Below are 15,619 nucleotides of genomic sequence, written 5' to 3' on the forward strand. Positions count from 1 at the left end.
CAAAAAGAAATCACATACCGGGTTTACGAATCATGTGATAAGAAGATCTCTGTACGAGGTGTGGGAAAGAAATAAAAGGCTGTTAGAGACTAAAACACCCTGGTGGGTCTCACCAGCAGAGGTATTAACAGTTAAGAAAGTAAATATGGAGAAGAGGCGGGCCACGTATGAGGAAATCTTGATGAAAACTGAAAAAGGATGGAGTTTAAAACCTTTTGAGGACATTAAAGGAGTGTTAACAGGATGGATAGAATACCATCAAATAAATGATGTGCTTAAAGAAGATAGAAAAATAGGTTTTGAGGATAAAAGATCCAAATTTCAAATAGAAGTGCTAGAAGGCAAAACAAAGCTTTTGGCAAAGATGTATGATTTGTTGTTGGAGTGGTATACAAAAGATGAGTTGACAAAAGAAGTGATGATTAAATGGGCAAAAGATTTGGGGCATAATATTGAATATGATGCGTGGTTGAAATTATGGAATCAAACTTTAAGATTTACAGCATGTACTGCCTTGAAAGAAAATGTATATAAGATGATGTACAGATGGTATTTAACTCCAGTTAAATTAGCTAAAATGTATAGAATGAGTGACAAAAGTTGCTGGAAATGTAAAGAGAAAGATGGTGAATTTTATCATATGTGGTGGACATGCGAAAAAGTTAAAAGATTTTGGGAAAGTTTATATAACGAATTGAAAAAGATGTTTAGATATACTTTTCCAAAAAAACCAGAAGCATTTTTGTTAGGAATAATGGGAGGAGAGATTAGAAAAGAAGATCAAACACTGTTTATGTATGCAACAACCGCGGCTAGGACTTTGTTAGCCCAAAAATGGAAATTACAGGAATTACCTACAATTGTGGAGTGGCAGACAAAAATGATGGACTATGCTGAACTTGCTAGATTGACATGCAAGATTCGTGACCAGGGGGAGACAAGGTTTCAAAAGGACTGGAGTAAATATGTGGACTATATGGAGAAAAACTGTAGATCATTAAAAACTCTCGCAGGATTAAAATAAACCTTACGAATTGACCAATATGTCAAAAAAGGAACTGCAAAAAAGGGAATTAACAAGAAACCCGCATGAAGGGAGGGGGGGAAGTCATAGCTCGGCGGAGCAAGGTAAAAGATGTGAATATAAGATTTTGTATAAAAGATTGGTTTTGTTAATTTGTTGAATTTGGAAAATTGGAATAAAATGTATTTAAAAACAAAACAAAACAGTAGCTTAACAGATTTGTCATCTGTTTTCATGACCAGTCATCAAACATGTGGAGAACCATAGATCCCTCATCCCTATTCTAAGTGATGCAGGGAAAATTATAAGCACACAATATAGCAGATGGATTCTGAGCAAAACTGTGAGGGGAATAATGATCTTAGCAGCAAAATACTGGAAACAAAATGATTTTTACATGACATGTTTATGAATAAAGAATTGTAGCATAAAAATACAACAAGTGACCAAGAATCAACAGTTATCAGTCTGGATAGCTCAGCTGGTTAGAGTATGGTGCTGATAATGCCAAGGTTACAGGTTTGATCTCCATATAGGACAGCTGCATATTCCTGCATTGCAGGGGGTTGGACTAGATTCTATGAACATTTCAGTGTCTATTAAAGACCTAACATTTTACAATTGGTCTACTGTAATCATCAACTGTAACTGATTTTAAAAAACACAGGAAACCAGAAGTATTGACCATCATTTATGAACCTTTATGTGTAGTGGGTTCTCTTGCTTTTTCTTCAGCAGTTGTTGGAACCATTCACTCATTGGGAAAAATATTACACACCGTAAAGCAATTATGGTGATTGCTTCCACACCACAGTGCTTCTCATAAAGTGGCCTAAAAGGGCAAGGGCGGGGTGGAGAGAAAGAGTTGGTGAGCAACACATCAAGATTCTTTTTGAACACATGTACACTCTCAAAAAAACACAGACCCTTGATAAAACCATTTGTACAATCATATCAAGTTTGCTTCTCTGAATCTTAAACTTTTGATAAAGGTAACACAGTGTTTATATGTAAACAGTTTATTGTATTTCTCCTTCTCAACCAGTAATCACTCAGGGCTGGAAAGACACGTCATGGTCCACCCTAGATAACTGGTTCAAGAAACAGGTAGATAGCCATGTTGGACTGACACAGTCAAAATAAATAATAATAATAAAATCTGAAGAAATGGGCATGCACATGAAAACTTATACCCAGAACAGACTTAGTTGGTCTCTAAGGTGCTACTGGACAATTTTTTAATTTGGTTCAAGAAAGTTATGTTCATCGCTATCTCAGAGAAACTGGGAAAGATCATCAGGGGGTTTGGGCTGGGTGCTCATCAGTATGCAGATGAATCTCAGCTCTACCTCTCTTTCAAATCAGAACCAGTGAAGGCAATGAATGTCCTGTGTGAATGACTGGAGGAGGATTGAGGTAATGGTTTGGAGGGACAGGGGACAGGCAGGTCCTGAATGGGGTAACTGTGCCCTTGAAGGACCAGGTGCGTAGCCGGGGAGTCATTTTGGACTCACAGCTGTCCATGGAGGTGCAGGTCAATTTTGTGTCCAGGGCAGCTGTCTACCAATGCCATCTGGTATGCCAGCTGAGACCCTCCCTGCCTGTGCCCTTGTCTTGACAGAGTGATGCATGTTCTGGTTATTACCCACTTGGACTACTGCAATGCGCTCTATGTGGGATTACCTTGGAAGGGGTCTTGGAAACTACAACTAATCTAGAATGGGGCAACTAGACTGGTGACCAGGAGTGTCCACTGCGAACATATCCTAAAGGATATTTGCTGGCTCCCATTATGTTTCCAAGCACAATTCATAGTGTTGGTACTGACCTTTAAAGCTCTAAATGGCCTCGGCACAGTATACCTATAGGAGCGTCTCCACCCCCATCACTTAGCCAGGACACCTAGGTCCTCTGGCGGTTCCCTCACTGCAAGAAGCAAAGTTACAGGGAACCAGGCATAGGGCCTTCTCAGTAGTGGCACCCACCCCGTGGAATGCCCTCCCATCAGATGTCAAGGACATAAAGAACTACACAACTTTTAGAAGTAAAATAAAAAAAATTCCTTCAGTAGCACCTTAAAGACCAACTAAGTTTTTATTTTGGTATGAGCTTTCGTGTGCATGCACACTTCTTCAGATACAGTGAAATGGAAGTTTCCAGGCACTTATGTAGAGAAGGGGTGGGGAGGGGTGGGGATGGGGAGGGGGGATCACTCAGAAGGGTGGTGGAAATGGGTGATTGACTGACTGATAGCTGTTGATGACCGCAAACGACTGCAAATGGTTTTGCATGAAAAAGCAAGGGTTGAGATGGCTGAAGATCGCTTATCATGTATAATGAGATAAGAATCCGATATCTCTGTTCAAACCAGGTCCCTCCATGGTTTTGAGCTTGGTGATAAGTTGCAATTCAGCAACTTCTCTTTCCAGTCTATTTCTGAAATTCTTTTGTAGTAAGACAGCTACTTTGAGATCTTGTATAGAATGTCCTGGGAGATTGTCTACCTAATTGCTCCATTTCCATTCAGGAGTGGGGTTTCTGCCAGCTGAGATGGCCAAAGGCTAAGTCCTGCTGGGTTGCTAGGTCATGTGCCTGTGCTGAATGGAGTTTGAAATAGTGGTAAGAAACATTGTCCTGTTTCAGGCTTACCAGCAAGACCCATAAACTGCAACCCAGGGATTAGGCACACAGCAAGAACACAGGATACAGTCCAAAGTCTGGGCACACTGAGACAATCAGAAGATGTTGCTTCAGCTGCTCTTGCAGCCTCATACTGAGACATAAAATCGTAGCACTGTAGAATTGGAAGGGACCCCCTAGCCGGAACAGCACTGCAGAGCTCATTAGAGCTCATTAGAGGTTGATGCAGAAAGTCCCCATTGTGAGTAGCCCTTTACTCATGAGGAGTCCACCACTGCATCTGAGCACTTCTCCTGACTAAGATAGCCTCAGCCTCCCAGGGGCTCAGGGATTGTTCTGTTTCCACTCCAGAGACCAGGGTCATGAGGCAAAGTGAGGAGATCACGCCAGGCAGCAGGATCCCCAAGGGCAGCAGATCCCAAGGTAAATCTTTCTTTCCCCCTTGTTCTCAATGCAGATCTTCACTTGCCCCTTCTTCTGTGCCAGGGAGGGGAGCGCCAATTGGTGGTTCACTTCAGGTGCCAATATGTATTGGGCTGGCGCTGCAGCTAGGAACCATTGCCAGTCTCTTCCAAGAGTCCTTTGGGCTGTTCCTGAGTGCTGCCAGCATCTTTGGCCCCATCCTCCTTGGAAGAGGCATGGCAACTCACCCCCCTCTTTTTGGGTCCTCACCCTGGTCGTGGCTCAGCCTGCTTCAGCTCAGTGGATGAAACCTTGGCTGAGGTATCTGAACTAGGGTTGATTACTTACAGCAATGGATCTCCAGCTGACTTCAGCATGACTTCAGGTACTTTTTCGCTCCTTGGTTTTTTCTTTTTAAAACATACATGTAAATGCAGGGAAGCGGATGCAATTACTCACCACTCAGAGAACTGCTTTGAACTGATTATCTCCTTGTCTCCAATAACTTTCTTCAGACACTCGGTGTCATCTTTAATATCCTCATCTAGGAACTCTGTGGAGGATGTTAATAAAAGCAAGTCAAGGAAGAACAAATCCTGGTCCAGGCAGATTTCCTGTCTATCCAAGAATTGCATCTTTGATTCTGGAGGCTGTGTATATGTGGAATGTGAGATTTTACCTTAATTCAAAGCAACCATCTTTACTCTTTCCAGTTCGCTTTCCTCAGTTGAGGAACTGTTGAATGTGATATGTAGTAATGCTCCAGAGCAAATATGAATGTATTTTGTGTTGCAATATATACCGGTATGTGTAAAGGAGCAATCCTACACGTAAGAAGCTGATGTTAAGCAAGCTGGTATAAAGTATCAGATCTAAACTCTAGGTAATTATAGAATTGTAGGGTTGGAAGAGACCACGAGGGTCATCTAGTCCAACCACCTGCAAAATCTTTTGCCCAAAGTGGAGCTAGAACCCAAAACCCTGAGATTAAGAGTCATACTGAACCATCTGATTCAGGAGCAGGGCTACCGCTAGTTGAGCTAGCCTAAGCCTAAGCCTAAGCCTAAGCCTGGCAGAGGAGAAACAGGCCTTCAAAACAGACTTTAGAGTTACACTACATCACCCTTCTCACCCCCTTAACTAACACCAAGTTGCCAGGTCCCATGATAGAGCTGAACAGGTTTAGGATTCACCCAGAACACCCCTTTTTCAGGGCTTAATCTGTTTTAAGATCTGACAAATTTGGCTAAACTGGCTGCATCGTGGCTGTGGAAAATATGCTGTAGTATCTCCAGCTGGGTCAAGGACAGGGAGCCCAGCTGCACTGGGAATTTCTCAGCTCTGCCAGAGATCCATCCTGTTCATCCTGGTGTATCTTATAGGATTGTTTCTCTAATAGCTGCAAAAGCAACTGCAATTTAGCAAAGGATGATAAATATTTGAAGTAAGAAACTACTTTGAGCATCTATAAAATATATGAATAAGCTTATTTGTTCTTTCCAAATATCTCTTCATAGTATTGTCTATGAGTCTCCAGGTTGTCTCAGAGTCTAAGCCTTTGGCCCAACAGTCACAAATGCCTAGTGTGATTCTGATTAACAAGTCTCCAGTTTAAACTGGGACTGAGACAGCATGTTCTGGTGCATGCATTCCAAGTGAAATGGATATGGCCAGTCAGTCTTAATTTAGGGAAAGTTCTTCATGCCAGGAAGAGCCACCCAGAGGTTTCTTGTTCCTGTCTGCCTGAATGGAGGAGTCTCTCTCAACACTGCAGAGAGACGCAGGTGAAGAAGAAGGGAATGAAAGAGGTTAAATCAGGTAAAGTCTGTTTCGGGGCCTAATCCAGCCCGCTGGTCGTTTTAGTTAAGCCCCTGTGGCAGTTGATTTCCTGGGGTAAAATCTTTTTAAAAAAACACCTCAACAGCTTCCGGTTTCGCTCGTGGGGGGAAATGGCTGACCCCTGTTCCACCTCTCCGACCTTCATGGGGAATTTGGCGGCTGCTTGGGGAGTAAAGCAGTCTCCCCCCCCCCCGGGTTTGGACGGGGGGATGCTGGCCCGTGGATGCCCCTTAACCCACCCCGACGCTTTGAGGGGGGGGGCCTGGGCTGAGCATGGGGGCCGGAACTCCTGGAGGCCACCCTATGCGAGCGCGATCTCCATGATTAAGGAGAATAATTGGATTTAAATTCATGGACATGCTTCAAAAGAAGGGGGAAAATATACTGCCAGGACTTTATCAGCTTCAGAGCGAGAAGAGAATCGAGGGAGTATTTCATCAAGAAGAAAGAATGATTGGGACGGAACAAAAAGGGAAGTGAACTTTTTATTTTTATACTTTAAGATGTACCTACCACCTTCCCGGACGGACTGTCTGATTATTTGGGACAAATGAGAAATGGAAACGAACTGTGTGGCATCGGAATTCATATGAATATCGGAATTCATATAAATAGAGGGTTGTCATCTGGTATGATTTTAGAAGTTGCTTTGTTAAACTGTTAGAGTAAAAAACCTCCCCAGTCAGTATGCTTATTGGAATGGCCTGGAAGCCGCTGGTGAGTTGGATTTACGAGCTGTGGTGTATTTGGAATTTGAGAGATAATAGCAGCCTAATTGGAGTCTCGGAACGCAGAGGGCAGCTAAAAGGCGAGGAAAGCCATAAATCAGCTATAAGAGACTGTGCATAATGTGAACCGGCTGTTCCTCGCCAAAAAGCTGTACTCTTGCGATCAACGGACAGTTTAGAAGAAGATGGAATACGATCTGAGGCATTCAAGATGGCGCTGGCTTGTGTCGGACTGTTGACGCGGTAAGAAAGGCACTCCAGATCAAGAGAGATTTATGGGGAGGTTGGACTGGATAAAAAAACCCACACAGGAAGAATGGATATGTGTTAAATCTTGTTTGATGCCTATCTCAGAAGCTGCGACAAAAGACAAAAGAGAGAAGAAAACATCTAGAGGGACTGTTGGAAAAAAATTGGGACTATTGTGGACTACAGCAAGATTTTGATATCAGGATTAGGATGGCAGTGCGAATAGTTATCTAGAATCCCCAGACATTGAAGCATGGGAAGCCTAATTTTTTTTATGATTTGGCATAATATTTGGCTTAATTGATATGTATGTGTATAATTGGATATAATTGAAATAATTGAATTGTGTTTTAATTGGAAAATTTAATAAAAGTATTTTTTTTAAAAAAAAAAACACAACCTCAACAACTCCAACCCTAAAAAAGCTCAACAACTTCAAAAGTTACCCATTGGTTGGCCCTCACGGCCCTTCACTTCATCAAATCTGGCCCTCTTTGAAAAAGGTTTGGACACCACTGGGTTAAATCATTCCCTGGAATTCCCAAGGCATGGGAGGAACAGACGTTCCCCCATGATCACTTTGATGCCTGGCTCCTGCTCCTGCATGCAATATGGGGGCAGACTGAGGCACTGGGTGCAAAAGCATTTCACCTGACGCAAACCCCCACGCTGCTATTTGGAAGCAGAGGTTCTCCTATTAATTGGATTTTAATTGGCATAAAGTAAGGCATGCACTGGAGGGGATGCCATCATTAAAACTGCTGCATTGATTTGAAGTTTGAAACTGAGGAAAAAAAATATTTTATGTTAGAGGTGGTTGAAGGAGAGAGAAGCCTTTGGCTATTGTTTATTCTGAGTTTTTACATTTACATTTACCCTCTCCAAATGCAAGTTTTAAAGATATACAAGTGAGGATGGATTATTGTATTTGGCTAAGCTGGCTGCGTTGTGGCTGTGGAAAATATGCTGTAGTATCTCCAGCTGAAGCTGAAGCTGAAGAACAGCTGAAGCTGTGTGTAACCTGTGTAAAGTGTAAAGTGATGGAAGGGGGAGGGAGTTCTATTGTTTGAATGGATCATCTTGGGAAATTAGAGCCGATCCCCATTGTTTTCCCTTAAAAACAATGGGAAAAGAGACCAAGAGGAGTTGAGATACAACCTAAGAGGAATCACATTGGCCAGAAAATGCAGTCATAAAGATGAAAGGAATTTGGTGGTTGTGGACAAACAGCTGCGCAGAGGCTTTAAGGATCGTGATGAATCAAAAGGAAAGAGCTGCCAGACCACCTGCAGTTACACTTGAAACGGCTTCCCCTTCCCAGGCTGAGGAGGAAATGGCAAAGCTTCAAGACTCCAACTGATCAGCATGAAGGAATAGACCGCTGTAGACTGCTGTTTGTCTGGAGAAGCCAAGCAGTATGGGAGCATTGTGGGATGGAGCTAAACTGAGAAACCTCAAGAAACTCTGGGATTATAGCTCCGCCCAAGAGCAGAAGAAGAACCTCAAGGACGTGGCAGCAAGCAAAGCCAAAGGAACGAACAGTTGGCATTACTAGACTGGCACATGCAGACTGAAAAGAAAAATGTCAGAGCTCCTCACTTGAAATTCTTTGAAAAGTTAAATAACATAATAACAAGAACAGAAATCATTAAGAATGCAGCTGCTATCTAAGTGATTGTTATAGAAATTGGAATGTTACTAGAAGCTAAAAGGAATATGAATAGCAGTAATATAAGAATTAATGCACTGACTATGGAGCACAGCAAACCACTTTAATTAAATTGCATTACGTAATTTGGAGTCAATTGGAATCAATTTGGAATCCATTGGTATTTGTATAAGTTGTATAATTGCATTAATATAGGAAAATTAATAAAATAATATATGAAAGAAAATGGAATAGCCAAATAATATATGAAATAAAAAGGAAGGACGGACGGACTGGTTGTCCAAGGAATTTGAGCTAGAGCTCCATTAAGCTCTGCCCTCCAATGAAAACAGGAGTGCCTTATCACGATCACTGAGGAAGTACAATGAGACTTTTCACACCTGAGATTAGAGGGGAACAACGTAGGATGGAATTCAACAAAGTTTTACTCATATTTCAGCTCAGTACATGACAGTAGACCTACTGAAATTAATGGACCTAACTTAGTCATATTAATTAATTTCAACTGGCTGTGAGTGTCTGGAGGTGATTGGAGGATGGATGGCAGTTAACAGATTGAGGCTGAAGTACTGTTTTGGAGGGATAGGTGGTGGACGGGGGCTAAGACCCTACCTGCCCGCAGACTGTCTTGTCAGAGTGGTCCATGCTCTGGTTATCTCCCACTTGTACTTCTGCAAGGCACTCTATGTGGGGCTACATTTGAAGGTGACTTGCAAACTAAAACTAATCCAAAATTTGGCAGCTAAACAATCTTCACTGGCTCCCAGTACGTTTCAGAGCACAATTCAAAGTGCTGCTACTGAACTTTGAAGCCCTGAACAGTGTTGACCCTGTATACCCGAAGGAGTGTCTCCACCCCCATTGTTCAGCCCAGACACAGAGGTCCAGCTCCGAGGGTCTTCTGGTGGTTCCCTCACTATGGGAACCAGGCAGAGGGCCTTCTCGGTAGTGGCGCCTGGCCTGTGGAATGCCCTCCCATCAGATGTCAAAGAGATAAATAATTATACAACTTTTGAAGGCAGCCCTGTATTGGGAAGTTTTTATGTTTGATGTTTTATTATGTTTTTATATGCGTTGGAAGCCACCCAGAGTAGCTGGGGTATAAATATTATTAAAATTTTAAAATAGTATTAGTAAAGTTAATGAGTCCCACCAGAACAACCGGCTCCACTGTGTGCTCTCGATTTGGCTTGAAGAGATCAGGAGAAACCCCAGGACAATGCATGAGGTTAGGAGAAGGGGAATCATTCCCCCTGGCAAGCTGAAATGCATGCCCTGATGGAACAATTGCCATAGCACTATGTTAAAGTCCTCCCATAGGGTTCATTCTGGTTACATTCCCACTAGCTTAAGCCTTTAACACTTCTTAATAATAAGAAATAACCTGGTGGTCTTGAGTCACACATGGCAAAGGTTTATAAGGAGTCACTTACTATCGCAGGCAATACTGCACTTGTTCTTTGAGGCTTGCTTCCCATTACTGCACCATTTGGCACCATTCAGTTGGAATAATCCATAGTATGGATGGTTGCCTTCACTTGTAAAGTAGTTGGTAGTCAAGTTACTTGCAAATGTAGCCAAACAGACAACTGGTTATAGAAGCACAGTATAAAAATCAGAAATGTGGAATATATTTTGAATATATATTTGAATATATATAAAGCCAGCTCTAAGGGATTTTAGGATGGGATTTTAAAAATAACTTCAATTTCAGCTCCAGATTCAGTTTAAAAGCTTTAAAATAATTGATATTAACAATTCTGCCTCAACATATGTGATTTATTCAATCTTTCTTGTAACATTATAAAATAGCAAGTAGTATATATCATTTTATTCTATTTGGTTTATATTCTGCCTTTCAAAGGGTGACTATAAGCATTTCTAACAACTTCTAAAACATTTCAAATGTTGTGATGCCTCCTTTGAATCTTGCTAGTTGACATTTCACAATTCAGAGTTTTGAGAGCTAGCGATTCAAAATTCTGCATTTCCTGTTGTAACCTTGTAAAATAATAGGGAGTACACATTACTAACAGCTTTTAAGACTTTGCTACAATATTCCAAATTTCTTTCCAATTTCCAATTTCACCACACTATTTGAAAATAGATCATAAGTGTTAGTAAGGATAATTACTTTTAAGCAAAGAATAAATAAATGCATGAATTTCTTCAGAAAAGAGAAATGGAAGGAAATTGAAATAACATACTGCAAAATGCATCTAAGTTAATAATACCAGTAGGGTGGAAGTTTTACACCCCATGAACTCACATTGATGTAAGCCAGTCCATGTAGAGGAGTCCATTCCATAACTTCTCAGTAGATAAAACAGTTCACAGGGATCAAACACTTTGGTCTCACGGCCTACAATGAGCAGGTAGAATACGAATAGGAGAAAGGCCTTCATTGCTGCTGGTCTTTGCAGAACAGTGTGTCCTCCAGAGCCCAGGTTTTATAGTCCCTGGCCGTAGGCTGTCCATTCCATCTGCACGTGTTCTTCTTCTCCTCATTGGAACATCAAAACCTGCCTTAGATGGAGTCAGGTGCATGGGTCCATCCAGCTCAGTACTGCTCACAGTGACTGGCAGTGGCTCTCCAGGGTTGCAGACAGGGGTCTCTCCCAGTTCTTCCAGGAGATGTGGAGGATTGAATGCAACCCTTTGGCACACAAGGCAGATGCCTGCTCTTATAGGGCAGCTAATGGCTGTAGCAACAGCCTAGCCTTTCCCACATTACGTACATGGAGCCAGTTCCACTTCTAAAGACTGTCAAAGGAAGCACTGGGTTGACAGCTGCCATCAGACACGTACCTACATCCACCTTCAAAGTACTTGTGCAACAGGTCCTACAGGTCTGGGAACCTAGCTGAGCCTCGTTCCAAAATAGCTGTACATGAGCATTCAATGCCTATGTACTATTGTGTGTGACAGTGAGTGGCAAGCAGGCATGATGTATTTTCTGAGGGACACGACAGGGCAAACCTGGGCTCATTTCAGCAATGACAGTATGATGCTCTTCTTGATGTCATTTGGCATCAAGAAAACTCTCTTTCTCATCTGGAAGCATTTAATCTTTACCCTTCTGCTACCGGTACCTCCTAGGGGCTGAGGGTTATTCCCCCCCATAAAAAATCTAAGTGGGCCAGCCCCCCCCCCCGTGATTAAAATTGTGTGCATGCACCATACCATGTGATTCATTATGTGGGGCAGGGCTTACTCCCCCCCCCATTATTTTATTTAAGTTGGTACCCCTGGTGTCGCTCAAATATAGTAATTTTACATATTTACTTAAATATTTTGAAAATATTTGTATCCTGCTTTCTGCTTAGCTAGGGGTAGTCTGGGTGGCGCGGGGCGCCGGCTTGGTAGGGGAGAGCCGCGCAGAATCCATGCTGTGCGCTGCGCCTGCCCACCAGCCACGGCAAGAAACGGGGCGGGGCGGGGGCGCCGCAGCGATCTCCGCATCACGGCGCCAGGGCGCCCGACATGCTTGAGATGGCCTTGCTGCTTAGCAAGCTTTGAAAGCAGTTTGCAACAACAGCAATTAAAAATGACGAACATACCGGTAATTTAAAGAATCATAAAATCACAGCCAATATATATAAAAATTATAGAGCAGTAACGAACAAGGAGAAAGTCACAACAAAATAGAGCTAGCCCTCTTCCCAAATTCCTTCAGAAATGGGATACTGTTTGCACCTTCTCTGGCTCCACCTAACTTCCTTGCTGCCACTTTTTTCAGGTGCTGCACACCTGACCTCCTCGTGAGGGGCAAGGTGGCAGAGAAGATGGGGCTGTGCAGGTGCATGTCTGCACAATTCCAACCTCCCTCCCTCCCTTCCTCCTCTCCCTCCGGGCTGCTTTCCCTTTCCCTTTTTCTAGTTGAAACTTCTGAGCACTTCTGATACTGCTGGACTACAGTTGCGAACATGCCAACATTCCTTTGCATACTCATCCTTTATTTAAAATTCTGATGCAATTGATTTACTTGTGCAAGTATTTCTTCCATTTCATTGTCCACAATGTTCTTCTTCTTTTTTACATATAGTGTATACACACATAGCTGAGCCATCAAAAAATATGTACATGCTGCCTTTCAGTTGCAGCAAAAATAATGAGTCTTGTGGTACCTTGACAAAATCATCTCTTTCACTATCTTGATTTATCAGTCCAGTAGAAGCAGGTCATATTCTCTCACTTCCATCATCACATAGGCATCAGGGAAGGACAGTTTAACACTCTGTGGACATTTTTCACCTATTATCTTGGACTGTAGAAATTCCTCTGGGCATACTATACATTTTACAGGCACACTCCTCCACTCAGTCTGATGCCACATGTGTGATTAAGCCACCCTTTTAATGGAATGTTTTATTTCATAACTGTGTGTTTTACACACACAAAAATCATCATGTGTATGCATCTGCTGAAATAACTCTCAAGCTAATTTATTTTTAAATGTATTTGCAGTAAACATGAATTTGTGTTTGACAGCTTAAAATCCTTTTTTTTGTGTGCCAATGTATTTCTGCGGGAGGCAGTGGAAGACAGGAGTGCCTGGCGTGCTATGGTCCATGGGGTCACGAAGAGTCGGACACGACTAAACAACAACATTTCTGCCATGAGGCCTAGGGCTTGCCGATTGGAAGGTCAGTGGTTCGAATCTCTGCGAGCGACGGGGTGAGCTCGCATTGCTCAGTCCCAGCTCCTGCCAACCTAACAGTTCGAAAGCATGCCCCAACAAAGTGCAAGTAGATAAATAGGTACCGCTCCGGTGGGAAGGTAAATGGCGTTTCTGTGCGCTGCTCTGGTTTCGCCAGAAGTGGCTTAGTCATGCTGGCCACATGACCCAGAAAAACTGTCTGTGGAAGCGGACAAACACCAGCTCCCTCGGCCTGTAAAGCGAGATGAGCGGCACAACCCCAGAGTCATCTGTGATTGGAGTTAACTGTCAGGGGTCCTTTACCTTTATTTCTGCCATGGTTGATTGATTGGTTCATTTTTAGATTCACAGTACAAAAGGGACTGATTGAGTAGATGCACACAGGCTGCCTCCAGCAAAGAACAAGTTCTCTGGAGAGAGGCATTGTATAGAAGTGAGAAGCTGTGCTAGTCCCGGGGATTTACCCAAGGGGGGAAGTCCAAGTCCGGTCCGTGGTTCGTAGGTTCAGGGTAAAGACAGTCCGAAGAAGCCGAAGCTGGGAACAGGGCAGGGTGTCAGGTGAGGTCAGGAACAGGTATGTAGGCCAGGAACTAAGACAAGTCAGGATCGCAGGCAGGGAAGCGAAGCAGGAAAGCAAGGCAGGTCGAAGGCAGGAACACTAGCAGGGTCTGGCAACCAACAATGTTGCTCCCGCAACCCGGGGCGGGGTTTGGCTGCCTTTTCTCTTGAATGGGGTAACGGACGGACCTGATCCTCTGGCAACTCACTCCCTCGCCTCGCCTGGAGGCGAGCACTCCTCCTGTGAGTACTCAGGTCTCTCCTATATCAGCCCTGAGTCTCTGCAGCTCAGGAGATGCCGGTGGGTTACTGGACCCAGGAGCTGCCTCAGCCCCAGCTGGCAGTGGGCCAGCTGCTGGTGACGACTCGGCTGATGACAACGAGGTATCCCCTGCATCTGGAACCAAGGCAGGCTCAGGCCCCAGACTCGGCTCAGCTGGTGCTTGTTGCAGAGGAGGCTGAGCGGCTTGAGGCTCCTCGGGACCAGAGCCCAAAGTTGGTTCAGCCGGTGTTCCAGGCAGAAGGTCCGGTGCAGGCTGCGATTCCTCCGGCTCTGGCTCCGGCTCCGTGCCTGAGTCCCAGACCATCACAGAAGCCTTCACACCAAGATGGGATAGCTGGAGCATCTGGTAAGAGGAGCATGTAGATCAGGCATCCCCAAACTTCGGCCCTCCAGATGTTTTGGACTACAATTCCCATCTTCCCCGACCACTGGTCCTGTTAGCTAGGGATCATGGGAGTTGTAGGCCAAAATATCTGGAGGGCCGCAGTTTGGGGATGCCTGGTGTAGATTAAGGTTACAGACATTCCCATTTCCTGGAGACCGTCCCCGGATTTACACATCAGTCCCCATACAAAATCCATTGAAGTTGAAAAGTGTCCTTGGATTAACTGAAAAAAAATCTGGTGAATATAACAGAAACCTTGTGAAAAGGAGTGAACAATCCATGCACACAGCTGATCAGAATTAAGAGGTCCAGTTTGGTGCAGTCATTTTGTATGACTTTTGGCAGGCCAGCAGAGCTCATAGCTGCAGTGGACCGTGAATGCAATACTACAATGCCTTTGGGAAATTGTAGTTCATGATACAGGCAGCAGAGTTTCTTTTTCAAGGGGGAATGTATAGAAAATGAAATGGCTGCCCCTCTTGGCACTATGGGATTCTAGTGGAGAAATTCAGAAAAGAAAAACAAGTTTACCACCTGCTGGACACTAGGAATGTGTCTGGACACTATTTCACTTCATTTCTGGTCCGTCTCCTTTTCTTTTTTTTTACATCTCATTGCATTCCAGATCCATTTCTATTTTGAGATTTTTTTTAAAGAAAAAGAAAAAGAAAATAAAACTGCACTTAGATTGCAACTTACGTTATTACCAAACTCATGGGTGGGGAACACAGGGATTCTCACATTAACCTCAAGCCAGTGTGGATAATGGTAACAGTTTATGGGAGTTGTAGTCCATCCAGCAACATCCGAAGGGCAGTCATAAGGTGTCCATCTCTGACTTACAAACTACCTGATGCTTCAAGCTACTAGGAAGCTGCTTGCAGTATGGATGGAATTGTCTGAAAATGTTGAGCTTGTCCTTGTGCCTTTATAGTTTTTGCATATTGTACACATCATTATTACATGAATATTACATGCATGCACTCCAGGTTTCCTAAAGTAACCAGCACATAAACAGATATGTGCAGCAATGCATATAACTGTAGAAACTGTCGGCAAATGAGTGTCTGAGCGTCTGCCGGTAGGCACGTCTCTGGAATGGCATGTCCCTTTACTCCAGAGTGCCACTCTGTGACACTTTTCATCTGAAAAGTGCACACAAGTCTTCTAGCATCACACAGC

The 15,619-nt window shown here is 43.5% G+C and overlaps 1 protein-coding gene across 1 annotated transcript; it reads right to left on the reverse strand.

Moving 5' to 3' along the window:
- Positions 1-1,390: 1,390 nt before the first annotated feature.
- On the reverse strand, positions 1,391-11,587 carry LOC148683332 (lysozyme C-like). The gene is made up of 4 exons (XM_088658860.1): positions 10,821-11,587; positions 9,985-10,140; positions 4,526-4,619; positions 1,391-1,856 (listed from the first exon to the last, which is right to left on the reverse strand). Exons 1-4 carry the CDS (start codon positions 10,954-10,956, stop codon positions 1,712-1,714), a joined length of 531 nt encoding a protein of 176 aa, XP_088514986.1. The 5' UTR covers positions 10,957-11,587; the 3' UTR covers positions 1,391-1,711.
- Positions 11,588-15,619: the final 4,032 nt, after the last annotated feature.

This window comes from Zootoca vivipara, chromosome 15, assembly GCF_965207765.1.
Source record: "Zootoca vivipara chromosome 15, rZooViv2.hap1.1, whole genome shotgun sequence".
NCBI classification, from domain to species: domain Eukaryota; kingdom Metazoa; phylum Chordata; class Lepidosauria; order Squamata; family Lacertidae; genus Zootoca; species Zootoca vivipara.